Source organism: Lepidochelys kempii, chromosome 9 (genome assembly GCF_965140285.1).
Source record: "Lepidochelys kempii isolate rLepKem1 chromosome 9, rLepKem1.hap1, whole genome shotgun sequence".
Lineage (NCBI taxonomy): Eukaryota > Metazoa > Chordata > Testudines > Cheloniidae > Lepidochelys > Lepidochelys kempii.
In genome coordinates this window covers 18,186,339-18,212,183 of record NC_136388.1, presented here as the reverse complement: position 1 = coordinate 18,212,183, position 25,845 = coordinate 18,186,339, and the positions used below count along the sequence as shown (strand labels likewise).

Sequence of the window (25,845 nt, the reverse complement as noted above, 5' to 3'; positions counted from 1 at the left end):
TTATGGCCCTGTTACAGTGCTAGAGTAGCATAAAGAGGGAATGGTGAAAATTAGAATCCAGCCCATTATTTTTTAAAAAAACTGGTTATTCCAGTGGCTCACCAGTACTGCAATGTTTTCTGATTGTCTATCAGAATATTTGTAAGCAGCAGTAGCGTAAAGTTCCTCACTCTACTCTGGTGATATACTTGGATCCATCTGCCGAAAAGACTATTGCTAGGAATGGGAGAGTCAGTGGCCAATTAGCCACTGAGCCAACAGGGCCCATGCCCAGGGTTCCCTGGCCAATTGGATGTCCCTGTGCCCCGAACCCGCTCCCTGGCAGGAGTGCTGGCTGGAACGGGGCAAGCCCCCCTTACCCTGACCCCGCTCCCCAGCAGGAGCGTGGGGGGAGAGGGACTTCAGGTGGAAGGGGTGGGGAGGGGCCTCCACTTGTTCTGGCCCAGGGCCCCATCAAACTGTAATCCGCCTCTGGGGAGAGTAGCTCATTTTCCGTACCCATTCGATTCTCAACTACTCTGTAAATACTTCCAATAAGGGTACCAGTTTAGTTCTTTTATGGACACCAAATCATTTCACATACAACACTGAATAACTGCCAGAGAGGCAACTTAAGACCTGTTGCTAATGACCTGGGTTGATTTCAACATATTGTAAGGAACTGGCAAAAGTTAAATACATACCATTTAATCTAAACAAAAAGTAGCAGAACTTCATAAGTGAGTGTTGAGCAATCCTATCTACTGCTTTGTAGTACAGCACTACAGGTAAAGCAGGAAACGGCCATTATTAGTTCAGTGTTGACGAGCTACAGAGCAGCATACAGGCATGCATGATTAGCATGCAACTCAAAATTCTAAAGAGGAAAAACAAAGTTGTTTCCATTGTTTTCTCAGTGTGAAAGCAATGTACTGACAGCTGCTTGGCTATTCAGTTGCATGCATACTGGGAGCTTAAATAGCTCAAACTACTTAAATGAACCACGGATAAATTAATCTGAGTTAAGGAGACAGTAGTTAACTGGGAAAACTGCTTGCATGAAACAGAGGTATGTGATTAAAGCATGAAGTATCAATGAGGTTTTCAGTGACACTTGGAGGGTTAGAGGTTTGTGGGTTTTTTTCCTAAATCGTGATCAGTTTAATCCTTTCAGTAACTGCATAATTAATGCTCAAAAAGACATAGGAAATTAATGGACTGCCATACATCTACATAAGTACTCAAAAGAAAAAAATTATAACTGAAGTATTACATCAATGGCCAAGGGAGAAGTGATGATTACTTCCCATCTTCCCAAAAGCTACTATGGGAAAAATGATACTTTTTTACTTTTTAAAACTAACTGACGTTCACCAAAGTGAATTGAGATCTGTTATGCTACCTGAGTTCCACATATACTCTACACTCTTTTTATTACCTCTTCTTCTCCCTCTTCTTGGTACTGTTCATCCACATTATCTTCTTGCTGGTCAGGATTTCCTGCCATCTGCAGAAACAGAAGGGAAACGCAGTTCTACCATGCATGTCTCTTAATTTTAGTAATACAGATGGTTAGAGCTACTTGCACTGCAACTAAAATATCCTATATTCCAGAATAATAGTGTAGCAAATTTGTAATTTGTTGAGTATTATTAATATTAGACTGGTTACATCCTTTACACCAAGTCAAATTAAAAAAAAGACAGTGGACTGATTATAACGAAATCATTGTACAACAGAAATCAGACTACACACAGCATCCAGACAAAAAAGTACAGTCCCTGCCATCCAAAGTTCACAGTTGAACGGCAAATACAATAGGCAGGATGCAATGGGAAGCAAAGAGGAAAAAACAGACCAGGCTGTTGATTGGGAAACGTTGCTTGTGCGAATCATGGAAGAAGTAAAATTCTTAATGAGGGATATGAGTGAAGACAGGGCAGTGGCTTGGGAGAACTATAATGGGAAGTTGTTCACGCAGGGAGCAGTGTACAAGGTGACATGGGGATGGTAGCAAAACAGGGCATTGAGCCTGGCAGTGGGGATGGGGGTGATGGGATTAGAGACAAGATCAAGATATCACCAGAAGCAGTTCTGTAATTTTACCTGCGTGTACTGTATAGAGTATAAAACCTGCCCAATTAAAACAAAGGTCTGTGTCTTAGTATCAAAGTTTGAATGTTTGTTACTGTCCTTCCTCGTACAGCATCTTTAGAACAGCCATTCTTAACATAGCTGTAAATATGTGCACACAATTGCACATGTTCTACAGATGCTTCCTTTTATCTGCTCACCACTAAATGTTCCTCCATCTCAGGATTCTCCTGCTTCTGATTATTTTGTTTGTGCTGCTCATTCTCATCTGGCAGATTCTCTTCTCTCTCTTGTTCAGCTTCTTCAAACTCGTCCTCTCCCTGATTGTTAGGATCATCAGCTGGGTTCACATCTTCCACAGCTGCCTTCTGTAATTTTTAGAAGGGTGTATTGTATAAGTACATGAGTCTCAGCAATTCCATTGCACTTGAAAATCATTATAGTAATAGTTACCTCAGGGCTGATCCAGTGCCTGTTGAAGCCAATAGGAGTTTTTCCATTGCCTTCAGTGGGCATTGAATCAAAACCCCAGTGATTCTGAAAAGTGCCAGATTTACAGCACTGGAAATAAGTGCGTCGGCCCTGAATAAGGATACAGCTGCGATGCGCACATCTGTCTACTAGAAATTAGACTGAGGCTACCAACTCACTTCACATAGGATACTGCAAGGCTTTTGGTTATTGATAATACAGCAAGTGATAACGCCTGATAAAAGTACAGCTCAGTCAGAACAACAGACAGGTCAGAATAGTTAAGTGTTAACTCTGATCAGGCCGGACTCCACATAGCTCACAAAAGTTGTTCTCCATGCTACCCTAGGCTACGATATATTGACCTGAGCCACATTTGTATCAGTTACTTAAGGGACAAAATGCCTGATATCTCCTCAACCTTTGCTATTCAATAAATGCTGTTTTCCCTTTATGCTTATTATCCGATATTATCCCATAGATTTAATACTGCAGCTACCGAGGCACCAGTAACATCTTTGGGCTAATAAATATTCTTCTCTTCAAATATTTGCCACACAATCTAGTCTTCTAAATAAAAATGCATGTATGCAAGATCCTGTATACACCACAAAACTGAACAAAAAATATAATGAGGTATTTATGTAGAATTGGATTCTCCCCCCTCCAAGGTGGCATCTGCTGTGACGGACAGCTGATGAAATGCTCGTTTACTGCTTTTGTATCCGAGTGTTCCCAGTTTAAGTCCCAACAGCGTCAAAATCCTCATGCACGGTTAGACCAGAAGCACAGCTCTGGGGTGTATTGAAAGACAGAATGCCTTCAACAATGACGACCCTACTCATTTCTAACAAAACAAATAAAATTAAATAAAGATCTTATTTCAACAGCCAGATTTGTCTTACCGCTGGCTCATCTGCCTGCTGGTTCTCTGTTTGATGCTCTGGTTCTTGCTGCTCATTTGCATTAATTTGATCTTCTACTTCTTCAGCTTCATCTTGGTGCCGATTGTCCCTTTCATACACTGACAAAATTAATTATTAGTATGAGTATTACGGCCGCTCCTGGAGTCCCCAACTGAGAAAAAGGCCCCATTGTGGTAGGTGCTGTACATATGCGTAGTCGTCCCTGCCCTGAAGAGCTTCTGATGTGATTTGCCCAAAGTTACACCAGAAATCTGTGGCAGAGCCAACAACTGAACCCAAATCTCCTGAGATCCAGTCTATTGCCTTCAGCATAAGGCCGTCCTTCTTCTCGTTTGTATATAATCATAACTGCACCCATCTTAGGCAATACAACCACCAAAAATCACCAATGAAACATAGTCACTGATTTTAACTGTAAAGAAAATACAGTGCTCTCTTATTGGAATCCAAAGCAGCTATATTTATTTCTGAATGGATAAGACACTGAAGACACTTCAGATGGGGGGGGGGGGGAGGGAAAGAGAATTCAGTCTCACCTCCATCCTCTTCGTGGATGCCTTGCCCCTCTTCTCCTTGTACAATATCATGGTCCATATTGTCATAATGAGCTTGTTGGCTAAAAAATTAGATGCAAAAATACAGTTTCAGTTTCACAGAGACAGTTCTGGCTTGCTTTTTTAAAGGATTCCCAGATTTACTTTCCTGTTAGCTAAGTTTTTCCATTAGCATTTTTAAAAGGAAATGAACATTATAGAACAAGACAATTTTGTGTAGGATACCTTACTAGCCTTTGCATCTGTTTTCCTATCTACAGAAATGGTGGGTAGTACCGTACTGGCTTATTCATAGGGCTGTTATAAGGACACAAGTTAGTGGTGGTACAGTGCTTTGAAAATGTAGGGTGCTAAGAAATGAAATCAAAGAGTCTTGTATTGAAAAATCCGTTTAATAATGGCCCCAAAACAAAGAAGTCATACACCTGTACCTGAGCAATTTAGGCTTTGACCTGGCAAGGAGTTTTCTTACGTGGCACTGCCTCTAGAATTGGGGATTTGGACAGTACTAATTCACTTCCTGGTAATAAGGCTTTTTTTTTTTTTTTTTTTTTTAATGTTACTCATGTTAATATTTCCTTATTACTGTGTGTTTCAGAAAATATTTCTGTAAAGATCATTATATAGGTTTGAGCTTCAGAAAATAAGTGAAGGCCACTAACGGCTTTGAAATTATCTCAGCAGGAGAGCAGAAATAGCATTAACTGAAGACAGGCACTAAATGGGAGACTGAAAGGAGTGAGGGGAGAGAAGATGATCTACAGCAGTGGTTCTCAAAGCCGGTCTGCTGCTTGTTCAGGGAAAGCCCCTGGGGCGCCGGACCGGTTTGTTTACCTGCTGCGTCCGCAGGTTCGGCCGATCGCGGCTTCCACTGGCCACGGTTTGCCGCTCCAGGCCAATGGGGGCTGCGGGAAGGGCAGCCAGCATGTCTCTTGGCCCGCGCCACTTCCCGCAGCCCCCATTGGCCTGGAGCGGTGAACTGCAGCCAGTGGGAGCCGCGATCGGCCGAACCTGTGGACGCGGCAGGTAAACAAACCGGTCCGGCGCCCCAGAGGCTTTCCCTGAACAAGCGGCGGACCGACTTTGAGAACCACTGATCTACAGTACATAGACTGTAAGTTACATTTACAGGAGCCTGATGTACACTTTCTTTATTTTAATAGTCCACAGAAATGTTTGAACATCAGGGATATGAATCAAACCATTTTTTTTCTTTTTATAAAATTCAAAAAGTTAATGCTAAAAGTTCATCCTTAAACTCATGCTATTGGCTGCACAAAGCAAGTGGTATTAGCCCTTCCTGTTCACAAGCATCAAGTTTTCATGAAATTATTTCAAAATATCTTCCATTTATGGGGTGCTTTTCATCCTAAAAGATCCTAACACATTTCAAAAACTGAAATTGTCTATGTACAGCACTGCTGACGTGCAGCCACCTCTGGGGTATGGAGTAACAACCAGGTAGCACAAAGCAAGCCACATAACTTTACTGGGAAAATACGTATAAACGTTCACCACACTAGGCATGTACTCAGGGCAGCTAGCCCCTCTTGCTGCTCCCACCTCAACAGCTATCCTCTATTTTTAGTGCATTAGTTCTATGACAGCTAGCGGGGTATGTCTCCTCGAGGTGCAATTTACACCAAAGTGCAGACATGCCCCATGAAACCCAGAGTGCAGATCACAGCACACATGTAAGAGAAGTTGTTAACCTTAGCTGGTTTTTGTACTGCTCTTCTCCTCGTTCAGCCTGTCTCCGTAGTGCAAGCTCTTTTTCTTGAAGCTGCTGCTGCCGTAATAACTGCCCTTTCAGCCTCTGCTGGTGTAGAGATTCCTGATGTTCCCTTAGCTGTTTGGCTTCTTCAGCTCTTCGGGCAGCCAGATGCTGCTGTTCCAACTGTTCTTCATAGGCCAGTTTGTATCTTTTTGTTACTCTCTGTGTCAAGAAGTGAAAAACAAACATGTTTGAATATATACACTTCTGAACCTGCCTTCTTGGGTACCTATTTCTCATCCCTATCGGAATGATTTTCCTGGTAGAACCCATATTATTAGCAATGGACATGGTAAAACCACTGATGCCAGAAAAGGAGAGGTTGGGAGGAGGGGGCAGAATTATGCAGGCAAAGGACGAGATGGAGAACAACGTATAAATAGCCGTTTTGTGATCATAAAGTCAAACTTCACTCTTGAAGCTTTCATCATCTTACTTCAAGCTACACATTAAGTGTTCTCATTATAATCACAGCTGCTTTTTGGTTTTTTTTAAAGGGGAATCAGAATACCTGAGGTTGTGGTATAAAGTTTTTCGCACGAGAAATTTGATACTGCCACAGTACTAAGATCCAATGTTGACAGGCACTTGACATATTTTAGCAACTTAAAAAAATACTGCTACTGTTGGCTGTCTGAGGCTGTCTGGAGGTAGGGTTGATCATGTGGGCAGAGTGCAGGTGAAAGAATCAAAGGTTGGTGATAAATGCAGTTTATACTATGGCTATCGCCAATACATGCCAGCATATAGTACATGTCCTCCAACCCACACTCCAAATACATCCTGTGTAATATCTGAACTAAATGCAAACAGTGCTGAACTACTCAAGCACAGTTGGGTAAACGACACAGCTTGAACGCATCACCAAATTGTCTTTTCTTTTTTTCCCTGTACATTACTAAACAATGATAGCCATGGAAGAATATCGAGATTACTGACAAAATTATAAACCGAGAGCTTGACTAGGTCTTAAATGAGAGACGAAACATTGTTTGCAACCAGGCACAATAGAGGCAGGTATTGCGCAATCTTCTGCCATTGCAGCCAAATTATTGCCTCATAGCCTACTACGATTCCAGTCCAGAGCACCTCAGCCAAAGTTTTTCCATTGTGCTTGAATTCTATGCTTGTTTTGTTAGATCGATAAATGCACACGGAGGCTAGGATGAGACCAACAAGTTAATTTTTGTGCTTGAGACCTGACCCAGAATGTATTTCCAGGTCTTACTGTTTCTGTTTAAAGCTCAACAGAATATGCCTTGTCCTTACTATACATTAAATTCCCTTTACTCCTCTAGGCCTGTTCATCTTACAACTAAAATGCTTTGTGAAAATATTAGCAAACACTTTGAATGAAGAGTGTTTACTGAAGTTATACCAATACCCGAAAGGGAAATGTAACTGCATTTGCTATCACAGGATGACACTTCAAATCTAATATTGTAAAGGAAGTCCCCCCCAAAAAAACTCAAACACAAACCTTCCCTTCCCACAACCCCCAAGCTTTAGACTGGATTCAATGTGGTTTCCCTTTTGCACCTGCAGTTATTTGCAAGTGGAATTAATGTCACTTAGAAATTAACCCCCAAATTCAGAAAGCTCTTAATCGTGTGCTTAACTTTAAGCATATGCTTAGAGTCCCAGGCATTTAAGTGCTGTGTTTTAAATGTTGCCTTACTCCTCAACTGCTTGCAAATCCAAATGATACTAATTACAGCTGCAACTAATTACAGGTGCAAAGCAGGGCCTGCAGTTGACAGGTGCCAGAAAGGGTGGCCGTTGTTGAGAAGAGAATCTTGCACCTCTGAGTGAATGCGTTCACCCAGCATGTTGGCTGCTTCTTCTTTATGTTCCCGTTCTTTCCAGTCATGTTCTTCTGGTGCTTGATCCTGTTCTTCCACCAAGTGCTCAGGTTGCCCTGCCTGCTCCATTTCCTCCTCCTCAAGTTCTTTTCTGTGCTCCTCTTCAACTTGGTCCATGTGTTGCTCTTCATCTTCTCCTGCTTCTTGTTGCTGCTGAATATTCAGTTCTTTGTGAGGGTGACCCTCATTTGCTTTTCTGCTCAGTAAAGTTTCATCTTCATCTTCTCTTCTCTTGGAATTTATTTCTTCCCTTTCCTGTGGCTTCTCCTCATTCTGGGGTACCTGTGTAAAATGATATATTAATTCCATGATATTTCAGAGATGTCTCTACTTCTAGAGTCCATGACACTATAAAACATTTGCATGACTTCCATAAAGGCTTAATATTTTATAATGTTCATAAAAGAAACTGTCCACCTGTTTATTATGATCAGTGATTAGGTCTGATAAATTATTCAAGGCCTCTTTCATGTAGACCTCAACGTGATCTGAAGTAGCAGCTAGACATCTGTCTACCTATTTGTACGTGTAAACAGAGTCATCTTTATTAATATGTGCATCCACATTAATTGTTGGCACAAGAGGATACAATTTATTTAGGGTACAAAATTGTGCCTGCAAAAAGTAGAAGTTGCTGAATATCTGATTCATAATTTATACTCTTCTCAGATTTGGTTATGTTCTAGAAAATGCTAAAGGTGAGATTTCCAGCCTTACTAAGGATGATCAGCACATTATTCTAAAAGTGGAGTCTTATTAAAGTGAGTGATTACTCATGTGGAGTAATATTCTACTCCACAAGTTAAGGCGGCATAAGTCAACTGTGTTCTACAATAAAAATTAAGGACCAGATTCTGATGCACTTACTCGTGCTGAGTAGAATTTCACTCAATAACCAGAACCGATGGGCCTACTTCTGAAGTAAGGTACTACTTAATGTGAGTCTGGGTATCAGAATCTATTCCTTGGATCTCTGCAACTAAAAAATGACAATGACATGAAATAACTCAACCCACTTTTAATCTAAAATGAAGCCCAAAATATTTATCTTCCAGTTTTAAAAAAAAGTGTTTTATTTTTAGGCTTGGCAGAATTCAATTTTTATTTTTTATCATGTCAGTGGATAATATTGATGTTTATTTTAAAGCATTTTTTCAATTTTTATCAATATTTATTAAATTTTCACATTTGCACAAAATGTGGGGGTTCACAAAATTTTTTAATGACAGTAGATGCTGAGGTTCAAGAAGTTAAAGCTGGAGAACAGTTAAAACACAAATTGTTAACATCATACGTCAAAATATGTCAAAAATAAATATGTTTAAATGAAAGTCTAACAAGTTCTCAAGCAACGTTTTTCTTTGCCTATCTGTAAATTTTGATTTTCAGCTATGGAAATATTTTTTCATCAGTTTGTGTATGTACAATGAAATCAACATTTACTGATATTTAAATCTAATTCCTCTGAGCCTATTTGTTGTGATTCAGAAATATTTATTCTCAGCTTGCAAAGACACATGTAAAACAAGAGCTCATCCCTGGATTTTACATGTAAACCTGCCCCCTTTTTTTTTTCTTTGGCATGCAGCTAAGAATGTTTGAACTGTAAAATATTGAAAAGATATATTCAGATTTCTTCAGAATTTGTGTTTCAACCAAAACAATTTGGCAAATTCAACACTAAATTGAATCTGCATTTTTCATCCAGAAAAGACTTGTTTGTTCAAAAAAATGTCATCAAACCCTCGTGGAAAATCATCACGGAAAAAAATTGCTGCAGCAGTCAGTGATTTTCACCTCTTTTTGCTCGTCAGCTGCATTTTTCTCATGTGCTGGGAGGTCACTATTTGGAGATGTTGCTCCCGCCACTGCTGCTTCCTGTGGAACGTTTGGCTGCTCTAACTTTTCAGGTTGTCGAAAACTTGGCATTTTGTTGAGTGTGTCCTTCAGTTGTTTATATTCTTCTACCTGGGACTAAAATTGAAATATACCCATTGTACTACGCCAGACAAGAATTATTATTAAAATACACACTCACTCCAGAGTGAGTTTGTTGGCAAAATAGTACATAGAATCTCTCAACGTGCAAATCAGATCAGACATCAAGATTCTAAGACTGGTTGCTTCCATGCATTAGATAGCCGTGATTTAATACATATTCCTCAATCACAGTGAACATGCAAATACAAAGCATGCAGGAAAATTCCTACAGTACAGAGATGGCGATTAGTTTTTCATGCCAGGCATAGGAAGAGCTGAAGGGAATGATTAAATTTTCTTTGCACGTTTTAAAATTAAAGAAACAGAGTGCCATGGATTGTTTCTCATCTGGTCAGTAGCAAGAGATGAAATTCTTTTTAGAGACAGTAATCAAGTTTAAAAAACAAACAGACACAAGTGATTAAAAATTCTCAGCTATCTTCAACATTTAGAGAATTGTTACCAATAGATAAGAGTCAAGAGAAAATATTATGGGAGAAAAAAAAATCAATCAAGCTGGAGCAACTTTAATGGAACACAACAAATAAAGTAACAACACTCCCAATGGTGGAAGGAAGTGAGTGGGAAGGGAAAAGATAAATTTAGAGCTGTTAAATATCCCTTCACACCCCAAAGTAAGATGTCAGGGATCCACTTCTTTGCAACTGCACTGATGTTTTTCTGACCAATAGAAGATCTATTCATTTTCAGCAAGCTACCCATGCTGGACGTTCAGGCAGGATTGGGAAACTTTTCACAAGCCACTCCCCATAAAGCAGGTGTATAAGAAAAACCATTCAACTCAGAAAGCAGGATATTTTCAGAAGGGGCATCTTTCATAACCAATTACATCTATCAGATACACGAAAGGTAGTGCCTAGCACTGCGGCTTACCATTTACATATAACCCCTCCACCTTCTCCTGTTCCACTTCCCCTCTCCTTGTTTTAAGGTTTATAACTCTGTGGGAAAACATTTAACACTATTTGGAGCTAAAACTTGCCACACAATCACTCAGCTTTAAACAACACTTAAAAATCGCTCAAAGCATTCTTTATTGTTTGAGGGGAAAGAGTGGGTTCTAAAGGCATCAGATTCTCTGTTACTTTTGTGAGGAACTACTGATTTGGGAATAAATAAAATGAAATGCTTCAAGTTATCATTTTGGTAAAAACTCCAAGTTTTCTTTGGTGATTAAAAAAAAATCCAAATGAAGGTTTAGCAATTGGCTACAGTACACACCCAGTGATTGTAAGGTCCCTTTGAGTATTCGATGTAATATCATAACAATCAATAGTACAGCAGACAGATATGATGCATCATATATCAATGTAGAATATTGATACAAAACAAAATCCACAGTGCTACAGATTGACATGATGCAGTATATGATAATAGCTCCGAAGTTAGACGCACCTCAAAGCATCTTCAAAACACTATGGCATCGATTAAAATGGACAGGCCTAAAAGCAAAGCAGAATGTGAAGTAATTACAAGTCTGGCTTTTCTGGAGGGAGCTCTTGCTTTCTCTGTGTCCCCCTCCCCTGCTTGATTCATTGGAGTCTCTGACTATACATTTTACAGAAAAGATTAAAGACAATATTAACTACAGTCCCTAGATAAAACTGGAATAAGGGTCTTAAACATAAAAGGTTATCCTTGAATCTAAATTTTCTTTCCCCTTACCGGCCATATAGAGAGATTACTATATACAGGATATTCTTAACAGTGTTCTCAGTTCCTCCAATTCAGGACTCAAACATTGATGCTATACTCCACCCCACTATACAAATCATTCCATGCTAAAAGTTGTTATCTGAGATCTTAGCCTAAAGAGAATTAATATTGTGTGAAAATAGAGTTTATAATATATATTAACTTTTCTAGCTCTTTGAGCTATAGAAATCCAGGTAAGTGGTGGTACTTTAAAGATTCAGGTCAAAATATCAATGTAGTGTTGACTGCTGACATTATCCATCCTTTTAAATATCTACCATATGTCCAACAATAATGGGGTGCCTTTTTGAATGGTTTGTCTGAGTGGTACTGCTGTGAATCCTTTCTTCAGCAGGTCTGCAAGAAAAGCTATGCAAACTGTGTTAAGTATCGCCTGTTGATTTCAGAGAATTCACAAGATGTATGAGTACTCTGTTTAATAAGATGAATGTAACATTATGTACGTGGACAGATAAAGTCTAAAGAAAAGCAAGTGTAGGTTTTGTGTTTAAGGGGACGAACCAAAGCCCAGCGAAAATCAATGAAAAGTTTCCCATTGGCTTCAGTAGACTTTGGCTTAGGCCCTAGGTGGGATTACAGGAGACCTATTTTTGAAGAGTTTAGCAAACAGACCCCCTGGATTTTAGCCGATAGTGGAAGAAAAATTATTGCCTGCTACTTTGAAAAATTGGCCTCCAGCACATATTGCTATCTGAAATGACATGTTTTTACTTTTTTCAGTCCATGAAATACAATTATGGAAGAACATCAAAACACTGGCCTATTAGTACATAACCTACCTACAACAGCAAACAAAATTTAGAAAGGAACATACAATCATATAGCTCCCACTCATGATTCCAGAGATTTTGATAAGTGTTTTTTTTACTTACACTAGATTCCTGTTTTCCTTCCTGATCCTTTCTCTTACCATACTAACTACCATCCTAGCTTCCCCCAGAACTTTTCTTTTCATCATTATCCTCCTTGATCTTTTGGTAATAGTTTCCCCAAGATAAGCAGACAACCTATACCTCACTATTGGGACATGTGGCTACTACTGGAATAGCTGGCTGGCTGTGTATATAGAATTTTTTAAAGCTTGTTAATGCTCCTCCTTTATAGTGTCTCCAAAGCCCATGTGATGTTCTATGTTCCTCCATGCACACTCTGTCTCTACTGAACCAGCTAGTCACTTACATTCCACCTGCTTTGTTATGCTAGAACATACACAAAGCTAGACCTCATCGGCTTAAGTGAACCAGTTCTTTAAACGTGACATGTTCCTCAAGTGTCAGAGCCTTGACACCTTGAGTTAACCAGAGTTCTATAGGAGAAAGAGAAAGAAAGGAAAGCCTTCTGCAGTCTATCAAACTGGAAAGCTATCACTCTTATCAGTAATGCATATGCTCAGTTGGACCCATAATGGAGCTGCCAAAGACCAAAAAAAATTATTTAATTTGCTATAATTTTCAAATTTAGCAGCAGCACGTCAAGGCATGCATTTTTCCCTGAGTGTGTAGCAAGGTGTTAACTGCAGATTCCCATGCAAAAAGCTGCATGCATAAGATTATAGTCAGCTGAGGTAAGATAAAAAAGATCCAGGAAGATTAAACAGATCTCATAAAAAGGAGAGCTGATATTTCTGTTTTCCTTTCTGACCTGTGCAGCAGCTAGTGCACTCTTGTGGTCTTCCAACGTCACTACAAGCTGGTCATGTTGGGAGAGTAAATTCTTATGCTGTTGCTACATAAAAAAGAAGAATGTTACATGTTTCATTTTGTTCTGGGTTGCACCAGCTTAACCTTCAATTGAAATATATCCCCACAGATTTTTCAAATTTAAAAATCCTAACTGGGAATAACACACACTTTGAATTTTTTTAATGTGTGTTTAATGTGGAGTTCAATATCAGTGGTAGCAGCAAACACCAAATTTAAAGTCTGAGTTTTGTAACCACAGTTGAAAGTTGGAGCAGATGTGGAGAGATAGGACCTGAAATGGAATGCACATCAATATTAACATTATTTACCAAAAGACACATGGAAGTTTATGAAGAAACCTTTCCTTTTGCAAATAAAATAAAACAGTCTTATAGACAGAACCATGTTGGATCATGCTCGGTATGGGCCGAGGGATGTACTGGCCATCACTTCCAGCAGCTCCCATTGGCCTGGAGCAGCAAACCGTGGCCAGTGGGAGCCGCGATTGGCCGAACCTACAGACGCGGCAGGTAAACAAACCAAATGACTATATTTTAGTCATTTTTTTCAGAAAAGTTAAACATTTCCCTCATAACCTACCTCCAAGTTGTTGAAATAATGGCAAAGAATTTCACATACACTAGGAGGAGGTTCTATTTCTAGGGAACAGAAACCAACCTTGACATCTTGTAGCTGGGTATGAATATCTTGGTGTGCTTTTCTCAGGTGTCTATTCTCCTCACGCAAATTATACAGAGATTCTATTAAAAACAAAACAGAATGCAAAGACTGAACTCAATCAGATTTATGCTATCGTAATTTTAATACCACAAGTTTTAAAGTATTTGCTCTTAAATACCATGAAAGCCTAATTCAAGGTGATGTACAAAAAAAGGATTATTATATAAATGGCATAAAATGCCACATAACTGCAGTAGTAAAATACATGAGATCAGTGCACAGAAATCCAAGGAGCTTGTGCGGACATTAATGTGTTGCTCTGACCCCCATACAAAAACACAACCTTAAATTTTCAAGGCCAAGTTCATTAATGCTGAGTGAGCATGAACGACGACCTCTTATGCTTGGTGTGCGTGAGTGAGCATGTACATGCATGCCCAACCCCATTCTCGGTCACACACACTGGTACTGATTTCTGTTTAAAAAAGCAGTGGCAGGTGAAGAGTTTTAAGCTGTGTGGTATGACTGAGTATGGCTGCATATACCCTTTAGCTTGGAGAGTTCCTGCTCTTTCTCTTCCTGTATTTGTACATATTTCTGCTTGTGATCGCTGAATGTTCTTCTAAAGTCTTCTCCTTGTTTTCGGTGTTCCTCCTCGAGGTCTGCATGCTGTTTTTTTAATTCTTCATGTTGACTCTGCAAATGCCAAATTGAACACTGGAAGGAGTTCTGCACCTGCATATCTGGCTATTATCATCTTTGGCAATTTGTTAATTAAATCCAGATGAATAGAAAGCATTCATAACAAGAAGTTTATTATTCAAAGCCGGTACACTACAGTTCCTACTCAACACAAAATTGCCTCTGTGTCTCTGTAGCTCCCTGTTCCAGGGACTTACCATCCCCCTTGGCAGCTGTTATACCCCTCTGAGAGTTGCTGAATACACTTTCTCAGAGGCAGAAACTCTCCATTAATAATCTGGATCCACAGCAATATTAGAAGTCAATATTGTCAATGACTTGTCTGCTGTTTCTACAGCCAATCTGGAATATTACCTCTGTTGGAAACATCAGAAAATTCTTTACAGCATGCTCCCAAAGGTTTCTTTACATACATTATCCAGCTCCTCTGAGGTCAATGGCAAAAGTTCCCATTGACTTCAGTGGTGCTGGACTGGCTAACAGTTTCCATACAAAAGACTTGCAATAGCAGAGATATCGCTGTAAATCCAAGGGAACCCTTTAATCTATAATGGTGAATAAAGTTTCTCATAAGTATTCATCAAGAGTAACCAGAAAACCCACTGGAGCTGGAAAGACTTCAAAAATGCTGGAAGGATTTAGGAGCACAACTCCCATGATTATCAATGGGACCGTGTTCCTAAATCCTGTAGGTACTTCTGAAAATTTCCCTCAAGCACAGGATTTTCAAAAACACTAATACGCTGTCCTTACGGATGTCAGGGTGAGTTTAACTGTTGATTTCAATGGAGCAGAGTTAGGTCAATGTGGAGCACTTTTTGAAAAATCCCACCCTAAAGGCATGAGTCTATGACACTAACTCTAGTTCTTTTGCTGTAGTAACCTTAAAGGCTCATGTCATAAAGTACAAGTTTAAAACTAACCTGCATTGTGCGTTCATTCTTCTTCAATTAAGAACTTTAAAAAACCACGCAACGTTGGCTAGCTATTGAAATTGCAATCCTACAAATAAACCCACTTTCACTGGCTAAACACGCCATTTAATTTTTTTAAGCTTCTCTTTTTCATTACCTTCCAGGAATCTTTTGCTATGCATATAGCTGCATCTAAGATGAAAAATTACTAAACACCAGAAGACTATAATTATTAAATTACAAGATATTCGTCTAATAAAATATACTGAAGCAGAGCTAGCTGCCATTTAAGAAGGGCTATTAATTGTGTACACAAAGTTACTTGCCACTGCATATTTTAATGTACATGTTCCCCACTACATATTATATTTGCAACAAGCATAACTGAATAACGCATTCCACCTTTTTCAATGGATCTGTGCATAATATCTGCACTGAAGTCATTCTATTTGACGCAAAACAATGGCAAAAGGAGTAATTATTTGATTGCCGCATCCCAACTATAAAAATTTCTTGAAACTATTTCCAGAATGTATGTCAAAGTATTTATTACTTTGGATATTGAGTACAATTTCTAATATGCAAAATCTTTCCAATTTTACCTAGTGGTATGCATGTCAATGGCCTCCTCAAATAATTACGTAACTCACCAGAAAACACAGCTATTCAATACATGATGCAATCAGTTTATCCTTAAAGTACATTCATGAAAGGAAAATATCTTTTTGAAACAATACACTGACTCTTAGAGATGGGCCAAGAAAAATTAGTATGTTTATATCCCATATTGCTACTCCCCAAAAGAGAATCTCGCTGGTACCTACCTTCAACATTTGGTGTTGTACATTCAGTGTGCTATATCTGCTATTTGAATCTTGCTGAGAAATGAAAATATTAACGTTAATTAGGGACAGCAGAATCTCATATCCTGATGCACTTTCATGTTCCTATTCTTTGTAAAGGATATTATACAGAAGCTGTAAACTAGCAATTATAATTCAGCATGGAGCCTACCTGATCTGGTCTCCCTTTGGTTCTGAAATATATCAGGGATAGCAATTCTGCAATAGGTGCAGTAGTAATGTATTTTTTAATTACACTACTATTCCTCCCGCTCTTTCCTTCCCACTTTAGACCCAAAATAAACAGCAATATGCTTTCACTTATTATCATTACAAAGAGCTCTTTACAGACCTCAAATATATTTCCAATGACAGTCTCAGCTTTCCTCCTGGCAGCTATTGCACAAGCCAAACTTTCTTGGGGATTTTAACTTGCCAATCAAAAAACCACTGGTTACAAGACTCTGGCTCTGTCCAATGAGAAAAGTACAGCAGCAACAGGATTTATGATACCTTCTTATCTCTATTTCTCTCCCTATTCAGTTTTCTCCAGTCAAGATTGGCTGATAGGAGACAGCTATTATAAAAAGAGTACCATTAACTTCAGCTACTATAGTATAAGCGGAGGAGTGTTTTTCCAAAGTAATTCCCTAGAAAGAAACTCCCTCTCTTACTAGAACTCACATCTTTTGGATCTTTCTAACAGGGTGCATTTAACATACGTAACAAAAGTGGAATAAGTCAAGGCTATTTCAATAGGGTTTTATAAGTCTCTTATCTTTTTGAATGGTTTTAATTACATACCCTATCCTTTCCTTTGTAAATAAATAGTGTCTTTTTTTTTTTTTTTTACTTACCCTTCCTTTATTTAGTGTTTCTTGTGCTTCCAATTTATAAACAAGAAAGTCTAGGAAATAATAATAATAAAAAAAAGGAGACTATTAAAGAAATATTTCACTGACAAAAAAGCTTGGGGACCAGAGTCCGTAGGTACTCTGTGTGTGGAATTCCCATTTACAAGAAGGTATTTTGAATACAAAGTAGCTACAAAGTTGGGGAATGTTGCATTTACAGCTTTCCTGAGGAACTATAAAAACTAAGGAAATACTCTGAATTTTATATCTGATTGTCAAAGTATTTGCATATAAAACAGTTTATACCAGTACTGTACAACGTATGCCAAGGCAAGCCTGGGACTACTGGTGGGAAACAAAATGTGTTTCAGAAGTCTTATGTACTAGATTTATTTATTTTCTAACTCTGAAAAAGATGGCCTGCCCTTTACAAAACTAACGATTTATTGTCCACTAGATGGCACCACAAAACCATCTAGGATTTTAGGGCAAGAAAACCCCAAACAGCTTTTAATGCTTTTTAATTTTTTGTATCAAACAAGTTACTTTAACTGAAGGGCCATGAATCGCCTAGCTACCAGGAACTATTTTTAGGAAGAGTACAGGGTGGACTTTCATGACCTCATGCCTTAAAATTTCAACCAAGGAATTTACACCATGAAAAATAAGTTAGAAAAGTTAACAAAAGTATTGTACTCTTAAAACTTTTGCAGAGGGTGTCTTTTTAAAAAGAAAAACATGTATTATTTGCATAATCAAACACAGCATATGTCCAGTACTGTGTTATTCAAGGACATTTAACTAAGATCCAGATTCACAAATCATCTCTATTCAGGACAGGCGTTTTAAGCATGTACTTAGGCCCCAATTCAGAAACTTGTGTGTTTAAAGCTGAGTACTTTATGGCATGCATGAAATGGAGGGTTTGTTTTTGTTTTTAAATATCCAATAAAAGGACTTGTGCACATATTTATATCATAGAAATTCAATATGCTGTGTCTAGCAACCTGTCTATAGCAGTGGACCTACCAGTGAATTACAGGGATCCATAATTTATAAAATTAACATATATAACTGAGAAAAATGAAAAACAAGAGTTTACCTTCTTTTGCTTTCTTATGTTCAAGCCTTTCCTTCTGTAAAGACTTTTCTAATCTTGACCTGTGCTCATAGACAACTGAAAAGAGAAAGATTTGAACATAGTAATTCACTTCACAGATAATAGAAAGGGGAACAATACTTAACAAATAGTATTGGTGCAGAATGCACAAGGACAATCCAAAGTCAGTTACACCAACTGAGAATCTGGTCCTTAAACTTTAGTCCTAGCCATTTAATCTTTTATTTATTACTCAAATTCTGTTTGTGCTATATCTTTTTCTATCTGTGGCAAGCGAGTTATACACTGGATTTGTTTATGGGGACGGTCAATGCTGGTAGGCCAAAAATTAGACCTACCAGTTTTTCTTTATTTCTTTGGTATGCATGTGTGAATTTCCAATCTCTTCGGCCTTGCTTGTGAAAAAGACAACGAAATAAATCCTGCTTAGATTCCTCAAGACCCGAATTCTTGCAGCACTCCACTTGCTCACAAGAATGGAATAGGCAGGTAAAGTAGTAGGGCAGATGAGAAAGGCAGAATAGTGCAGTGGTTGGCGGGTTAGCCTTGAAGTTGGGAAACTTGGGTTCAGTTCTCTGCTCTGCCACAGATGTACTGCATGACCTTGGGAAAGTCACTTAGTTGCTTTGTGTCTCAGTTTCCTATCTGTAAAATTAGGATAATAGTTCTTCCATACCTCAGTAAGGATAACTACATTGAAGACTCAAATACGGGGAGACTCAAATATGGCCACATAAGTACCCCAAAGTGGATTCAGACATAAACAATGTCTGATACAAGTGATCTCTTCTTTCTATCCCAGCCCCCAGCTGAGTGGGACATCTTGTATAAAATCTGATTGTCTTTTGGGTGCCCACTCTCAGCAAATGCATGGTGCTGATGTCTGAATCCACTTTGTTGCAGAATACATGGGCCCTGTCGTCCTTCACGGTAACACTAACTCAGAGAAGCGATCTCTTTTTTTTTTTCACATTATCAGTCCAAGGTGTGAAAATCCCTAATTTAGGAGAGCATCTCAGTTCAGGAAGGGCGTCTAAACTCCATTGATTTCAATGGGACTTAAACCTATGACTAAATTTAAGCATGTCCTTAAGTGCTTTCTTGAATAGAGGTCAAAACTTCAAAACTAAATTGCTTTTCACAGGTTATATTAATTATTGCCCTAGTAGCAATTAAGCACTTTAGTTAAAGATATAATTTCAATCCAAATCTCGTGTGTGTGAATTTTTTTTCAATCCTCAATTGTTACAAGTAATACCTACAGTTACTGTAACTGGAAATGAGATACAATTTTATCTCCATTTTTTCCTGTTTGTTTACTTTGTATATCTAACAGCATTTTGTTTGAGTCAGCTTTGCTTTTTCCTCTGGACAGTCAGTTATTTGTATGGGTCTTGCACAGAGCAACTGGGGTGAGAAAAATATTTAAAATAGGAAAATATGATTTGTAAAACCCACAAAAATTGTTGCATGGTCTCAGATATATGTAGTCGCTGAAATCACTTTTACTTATTTAAATTGAGTGCATTAGGAATGATGCTATCTTTTTATCCTCTGGTTACTTGTTATTGTAAAAAGTGAGGCATACTTGCTTACATAAACAAATACTGTAAGACAATATATAATAAGCAGATACTGCTTTGGGTATCAGCAGCAAAATTTTATTTACCTCAAGTGACAATAAACCAGCATCAAGACAAATCAAATCAATATATGTATTGTTCGGGGCTATAAAATGATTTTAAAAAATTAATCACAAGATTAAAAAAATAGTTGTGATTAATTGCAGTTTTAATCGCACTATTAAACAATAATAGAATAGCATTTATTTAAATATTTTTGCATGTTTTCATCTATACTGATTTCAGTTACAACTCAGAATACAGTGCTGATGATGGGTACTGCTCAATAACGATCCAAAGAAGTGCAGACTGATGCACATTCATTTAAATCATTTGAGTCAGATTCCACCAACAGAAGGTTGATTTTCTTTTTTGGTGGTTCGGGCTCTGTAGTTTCCACATTGGAGTGTTGCTCTTTTAAGACTTCTGACAACATGTTGCACACCTTGTACCTCTCAAGATTTTGAAAGGCATGTCAGATTCTAAAACCTTGGGTTGAGTGCTGTAGCTATCTTTAGAAATCATATATTTGTTACTCCTGGGGAAATTCTGCACCAAAATAATCCAAAATTCTGTGCCAAAAATAAAAAATTCTACATATTTTATTTGTCAAAATAATGCAATATAATCACACCAGTTTCACTTATTTGGTGAAATACTTAATTCTTAATACTTAAATACTTAATTCTTAATACTTAAATACTTCACTTATTTAATTTATTTAAACTACCATACAGAAAAAAAAATCACAATAACTGTTCAGCATTTTCTAAACACATGAAGGTTAAGTTACAAATATTTGGTAACCAATACCCTGTATTCCATTTGTAATCCTGGATTTTCATTTAAATTACATTAATTTTATTTTGGTGTTTTGTAAAGTAGAATGTCACTTTAAATGGCTCAGACTTTCACACATGCAAGTTATACAGCTTTGCTAATAATTGTCCTGCATTTTTTTTTTTAAATGGATCAGTAAAATAGATTCTGAGCTATAATCTAACCCCACTGTGCCTCTCTGGCACACACAAAAAAAAGGGAGAAAGCACATAGCTCTTCCTAGCTGAAAATTCCATTACTGTAATTTATAATACGGCTCCTTTACGCCACTCTAGCAAGGAAAAGGAACCTTAAACAACTCTGACATAATCAAAAAGGCTGACAAAGGAGGTGCTGTCGTCATTATGAATAGGTCGGAATATGAACAAGAGGCTGCTAGGCAGTTCTCCAACACCACATTCTACAAGCCATTACCCTCTGATCCCACTGAGGGTTACCAAAAGAAACTACACCATCTGCTCAAGAAACTCCCTGAAAAAGCACAAGAACAAATCCGGAAAGACACACCCCTAGAACCTCGAGCAGGGGTATTCTATCTGCTACCCAAGATCCATAAACCTGGAAATTCTGGATGCCCCATCATCTCAGGCATTGGCACCCTGACAGCAGGATTATCTGGCTATGTAGACTCCCTCCTCAGGCCCTACACTACCAGCACTCCCAGCTATCTTTGAGACACCATTGACTTCCTGAGGAAACTACAATCCATTGGTGATTTTCCTGAAAACACCATCCTGGCCACTATGGATGTAGAAGCCCTCTACACCAACATTCCACACAAAGATGGACTACAAGCTGTCAGTATCCCCGATAATGTCACGGCAAACCTGGTGGCTGAACTTTGTGATTTTGTCCCCACCCATAACTATTTCACATTTGGGGACAATGTATACGTTCAAATCAGCGGCACTGCTATGGGTACCCGCATGGCCCCACAGTATGCCAACATTTTTATGGCTGACTAGAAAAACGCTCCCTCAGTTCTCGTCCCCTAATGCCCCTACTCTACTTGCGCTACATTGATGACATCTTCATCATCTGGACCCATGGAAAAGAAGCCCTTGAGGAATTCCACCATGATTTCAACAATTTCCATCCCACCATCAACCTCAGCCTGGACCAGTCCACACAAGAGATCCACTTCCTGGACACTACGGTGCTAGTAAGCGATGGTCACATAAACACCACCCTATACTGGAAACCTACTGATGGCTATACTTACCTACATGCCTCCAGCTTTCACCCAGACCACACCACACGATCCATTGTCTACAGCCAAGCTCTACGATACAACCGCATTTGCTCCAACCCCTCAGACAGAGACCAACACCTACAAGATCTCTATCAAGCATTCTTACAACTACAATACCCACCTGCTGAAGTGAAGAAACAGATTGACAGAGCCAGAAGAGTACCCAGAAGTTACCTACCACAGGACAGGCCCAACAAAGAAAATAACAGAACGTCACTAGCCATCACCATCAGCCCCCAACTAAAATCTCTCCAATGCATCATCAAGGATCTACAACCTATTCTGAAGGACGACCCATCACTCTCACAGATCTTGGGAGACAGGCCAGTCCTTGCTTACAGATAGCCCCCCAACCTGAAGCAAATACTCACCAGCAACCACACACCACACAACAAAAACGCTAACCCAGGAACCTATCCTTGCAACAAAGCCCGTTGGCTACTGTGTCCACATATCTATTCAGGGGACACCATCATAGGGCCTAATCACATCAGCCACACTATCAGAGGCTCGTTCACCTGCGCATCTACCAATGTGACATATACCATCATGTGCCAGCAATGCCCCTCTGCCATGTATATTGGCCAAACCCGACAGTCTCTACGTAAAAGAATAAATGGACACAAATCAGACGTCAAGAATTATAACATTCAAAAACCAGTCGGAGAACACTTCAATCTCTCTGGTCACTCAATTACGGACCTAAAAGTGGCAATACTTCAACAAAAAACCTTCAGAAACAGACTCCAAGGAGAGATTGCTGAATTGGAATTAATTTGCAAACTGGATACAATTATCTTAGGCTCGAATAAAGACTGGAAGTGGATGGGTCATTACACAAAGTAAAACTATTTCCCCTTGTTTATTTCCCCTCCTACTGTTCTTGTAAAGAGCTGGAAATGGCCCACCTTGATTATCACTACAAAAGGTCGTCCCCCGCCCCCGCCCCCCCCCCCCCCCCCCGCCCGGCTCTCCTGCTGGTAATAGCTCACCTTTCCTGGTCACTCATTACAGTCTGTATGGTAACACCCATTGCTTCATGTTCTCTGTGTATATACAAAAAGAAAAGGAGTACTTGTGGCACCTTAGAGACTAACCAATTTATTTGAGCATAAGCTTTCGTGAACTACAGCTCACTTCACAAGTACTCCTTTTCTTTTTGCGAATACAGACTGTTCACGGCTGTTACTCTGAAATCTGTGTATATAAAATCTCCCCACTATATTTTCCACTGTATGCATCTGATGAAGTGAGCTGTAGCTCACGAAAGCTTATGCTCTAATAAATTTGTTAGTCTTTAAGGTGCCACAAGTATTCCTTTTCTTTTTACGGATACAGACTAACAGGGCTGCTACTCTGAAACCTTAATTGACTAAGAATGGGAACAATTAACTATCAATGGGAACATTAGCAGCCTGCCTGCTTAGTTGTTACATTTTGCTCTGCCAAAGGGACAGAGCCTACTTCATTCAGCCCTACACCTCCAAACCTGGGATGCAGCAAGTACAACTGCAAGTGAGAGGGACAGAATGAGTCTCCTTCGCTTGTTTGCACGCAGGCAAGCACCCTGCCCCACACCCATGTCTCTTCACAGATGCACGCACGCCCAGCCTCCCCCCATCGTAATCTGCTGTCTGCTGCCAGCTGCTCCCAGGAGATGCACCCAGGCTGCTGGAGAAGGGGTTTGTGTTTCCCACAGATTTCTTGCTCCCTTATTTTTCTGAGGGGAATCCAAGAAATCTACGATAGGTATGAGGGGCGCAGAAATCCCACAGGAGTAATTGGTACCTTCTTTGCATCTTGTCAAATCTGCAGTGAAAGTGTTCTTAAATCAAACAAAATGTGTTGGGTCATCATCCAAGACTGCTATAACATGAAATATAAGATGGAATACAGGTAAAACCCTGGAGCGGGAGACATACAATTCTTCCTTAAGGAGTTCAGTCACAAATTTAATTAACACATTATTTTTAATGAGTGACATCAGCATGAAAGCATGTCCTCTGGAATGGTGGTCAAAGCATGAAGGGGCATATGAATGTTTAGCATATCTGGCATGTAAACACCTTGCAACCACAGCTACAAGGGTGCCATGCGAATGCCTGTTCTCACTTTCAGGTGACATTGTAAATAAGAAGCAGGCAGCAGTATCTCCCGTAAATGTAAACAAACTTGTTTGTCTTAGCGATTGGCTGAACAAGAAGTAGGACTGAGTGAACCTGGAGGCTCTAATGTTTTACATTGTTTTGTTTTTGAGTGCAGTTATGTAAAAAAATAAAGTCTACATTTGTAAGTTGCACTTTCACAATAAAGAGATCTCACTACAGTACTTGTATGAGGTGAACTGAAAAATATTTTGTTTTGTTTTTTACAGTGCAAATATTTATAAGCAAAAATATAAAGTGATCACTATACTTGATATTCTGTGTTGTAACTGAAATCAGTATATTTGAAAATGTAGAAACACATTCAAAAATATTTATAATACATTTAAACTGGTATTCTATTATTATTTAACAGTGCAATTAAAACAGTGATTAATCACAACTGATTTTTTTAATCTAGTTAATTTATTTTGCATTAATCAATTGAATTTACTGCATTGCTCACTGTTACAATCATTCGAATAACTGTCCTGGAATTGCATCCAACTAGATGGCAATTTATGCACGTTTCCCTACACTACTTAAAGAAACTGGCAGCCTGGAAAAATAACTGTTGCCCTCTGAGGTTTATCTGAATTCATCTGCAGTCAGCCATGTGTGCGCATGATCTGACAGATATGGAGAAATGGTTAACCACAATATTACTGAATTCCAAAAGATTCAACAATAAAAATTGGTTGGATTCAGGCTGGAGGTGATGTCAGGATATTATTGCTAATCTATATATTCAGATTAGTTATCTAAAATATCACTGTCGTTTTCAGACTCCATTTCACTGGTGGTATCATCAAGGCCAGTAAAAAAGATGATAATTTTCTTTAAGAGAAATGAAATAACCAGTGTTCAGTTTTTTATTCTCTGAAACATTCTTTTTATTCTAATAACTGATCAATATTTTCCTTACTTCTCCGTTTAACTCAACCAGATATGTCCCAGTATATTATAACGCTATTTACTTTTGACCTTGTAATTTCAAATCAACACACCTTTTGGTCTAGGCAAAAACATCTGGCATTGTTTGTGTTGTGGATTTCTTATTCTGTGCTATATCATCTAGTTCTTTGGTTAAATCTGAGCTAAGAATGAATTCTCAATCTTAACTGATGTTGAAGAAATAACTCTTCGGAGTGTTCTGGAGGATAGTTTGTGATACACACCTGAATGAAAAAAGTTTGCTATATGTTGTTACAGGGGTCTTCCCTCATTTTTCTCCAATACCCCTGTAAGTGTTTGCAGTAAGCATTTTGCCAGCCAGTTTGACATTGAGTAATAAGCAGCTGATGCAGAGTGTGCGACTGTATTTCCCTAGGAAAACCTAATATTGCTTTGAAACCAACTGAGGTCCATAATCTCTTCAAGCATAAACATATGTGGCAAACATCCTGCAAAAGCCTCAACAGTCTGAGTAGCAAAAGCATGTGTCACGTGTCATTTTTGGACTTCTGGAATAATCACTGGCTACCTCTAAATCACTTATTCTTCTTTGCAAAGCCACTATGCTGTCTTTGCCAAGGCTTCATAGCATGCTTCCATAGATTACAATGTGATTTGTGGTATGCTTCAGTGAATGCTACAGAATTCACACCAACTAATTTCTCTTTCAGTATCTTAGTCCAAGTCTGGTCACCAAAAACTACGAATCAAACTTTTCCTATTCATTATGTTTTGGTGTTCTTGTAATTCAGCCAGCATGCCAGCATGTATGCTTTGTGATATTACTGCCCTCATACTCTACAGTAAACGCTTACGGTCTACTGACAACCCATTTTCCTACAAGTAAAAATAAAAAGTTCC

The 25,845-nt window shown here is 38.8% G+C and overlaps 1 protein-coding gene across 4 annotated transcripts in view; it reads right to left on the bottom strand.

Moving 5' to 3' along the window:
- Positions 1 to 25,845, bottom strand: part of GOLIM4 (golgi integral membrane protein 4) — a 65,213-nt gene that overhangs the window by 7,138 nt on the left and 32,230 nt on the right. The window contains exons 3-15 of one of the 4 annotated variants that reach the window (XM_073359451.2): positions 18,155 to 18,229; positions 17,056 to 17,105; positions 16,181 to 16,234; positions 14,286 to 14,436; positions 13,738 to 13,820; positions 13,019 to 13,102; positions 9,458 to 9,634; positions 7,601 to 7,942; positions 5,737 to 5,960; positions 4,007 to 4,086; positions 3,450 to 3,568; positions 2,274 to 2,441; positions 1,418 to 1,486 (exon numbers count right to left, since the gene is read on the bottom strand). In XM_073359451.2, the coding sequence (XP_073215552.1) occupies positions 1,418 to 1,486; positions 2,274 to 2,441; positions 3,450 to 3,568; positions 4,007 to 4,086; positions 5,737 to 5,960; positions 7,601 to 7,942; positions 9,458 to 9,634; positions 13,019 to 13,102; positions 13,738 to 13,820; positions 14,286 to 14,436; positions 16,181 to 16,234; positions 17,056 to 17,105; positions 18,155 to 18,229 (1,676 nt within the window). The remainder of the gene's footprint in view (positions 1 to 1,417; positions 1,487 to 2,273; positions 2,442 to 3,449; positions 3,569 to 4,006; positions 4,087 to 5,736; positions 5,961 to 7,600; positions 7,943 to 9,457; positions 9,635 to 13,018; positions 13,103 to 13,737; positions 13,821 to 14,285; positions 14,437 to 16,180; positions 16,235 to 17,055; positions 17,106 to 18,154; positions 18,230 to 25,845) is intronic. The other 3 variants (XM_073359452.2, XM_073359454.2, XM_073359453.2) reach the window with 3 other exon arrangements.